The 1,296-nt window shown below is 44.5% G+C and overlaps 1 protein-coding gene across 1 annotated transcript; it reads left to right on the top strand.

Annotated features, from left to right (window-relative positions):
• Positions 1-359: 359 nt before the first annotated feature.
• Positions 360-1,018, top strand: LOC106308467 (UPF0725 protein At3g44770-like). The gene is made up of 3 exons (XM_013745630.1): positions 360-509; positions 632-715; positions 788-1,018. The coding sequence occupies exons 1-3, from the start codon at positions 360-362 to the stop codon at positions 1,016-1,018; spliced, it is 465 nt and encodes a 154-aa protein (XP_013601084.1).
• The last annotated feature ends 278 nt before the right edge of the window (positions 1,019-1,296 follow it).

Genomic DNA, 1,296 nt, shown 5'->3' with positions numbered 1-1,296 from the left:
GTCTGGCCCGTTGGGGCGTCTGGCCCGTTGGGGCGTCTGGCCCGTTGGGGCGTCTGGCCCGTTGGGGCGTCTGGCCCGTTGGGGCGTCTGGCCCGTTGGGGCGTCTGGCCCGTTGGGGCGTCTGGCCCGTTGGGGCGTCTGGCCCGTTGGGGCGTCTGGCCCGTTGGGGCGTCTGGCCCGTTAGGGCGTCTGGTCCGTTGGGACGTCTAGTCCGTTGGTAAATGTCTGGCTCTAGTTGAGCATCTGGCCGTTAAAGGGCGTCTGGTTCGTTATAGCAACACATCTGGTCAGAAGGGACATCCGAGGCAAAGAGAGCTTGGATTATCAGGTAACTAGTGGTCTATTAGTGACATCATCTAATGACCTTAGACTTTGTAATGTTTGGATTTATCTTCTTAAAATTATTGTTGGCTCAAATTAACGAGGAAGCTGTAGATGAGCTTTACAAAGGTCGTAAGCCCAACCTTTTGTCCGAAGCAAAACCTGATGACAGGCTGAGATTCGACGAGGTAAAGTTGTTTCCTTTTCCTACTCACTGTGTTGTTTCAAGATCAACTTCCAGTAAATGTGTGCTTTCTCTCTTTTGCTTTGACGCTGATATTTGCTCTTATTTTTTGTACATGTTTTTCAGGTTCAGGAGCAGGACATACGTGAAAATGATTGGCTTCGTCTGTACACTGATTTCGCACTTTACTGCTACTGGCAGTATAATGAGGTAATATAATGAGAATCATGATGATGTTTGGCATTAATCTTTTGCAATTTATAAAGCTTTTTTTTCTTCCAGGTCGCATTCAAGTCTTGCTTGCCTGCCGAGATCAACAAGATACTTGTGGAAACCTTCGAAACTCATAGAGACCCATCTCTAAAGGTCAAGTCTAATAATGCCATCTTCCACATCAACTTCACCGCCAAGAGCTGTGACTACATATCCGTTGTCAGGAGGATTACGGATGGGAGAACAGGGCATATAATACTCGAAATTAGTACCTGGACCAACCCACCAAGCTCCGCGTGAACAGCAACTGTCGCCCAAATTTTTTCTTTTTAGATGAACTTTGCTTTTTTTTTATCAACAGTTAAATAACTTTTGTAATCCTGTTTATGTCTTTTAGTTATGGATTTTAGTTATGGATGTTCTCATTGCTGTGAAAGAAAGAAAAATTATGGGCGTTCTGTCTGTTATTCTCTTTATGATTGCTGTGAAAGAAAAAAATCTTTACATTGTACTTGATATCTCCTTCTCACGATTTGTCCATTTTGCAATTGGTTTGGTGACCACAACACAATCTTTCT

The sequence above is a fragment of the Brassica oleracea genome, chromosome C8 (assembly GCF_000695525.1).
Source record: "Brassica oleracea var. oleracea cultivar TO1000 chromosome C8, BOL, whole genome shotgun sequence".
NCBI lineage: Eukaryota > Viridiplantae > Streptophyta > Magnoliopsida > Brassicales > Brassicaceae > Brassica > Brassica oleracea.
This window is presented reverse-complemented; position numbering and strand designations above follow the sequence as displayed.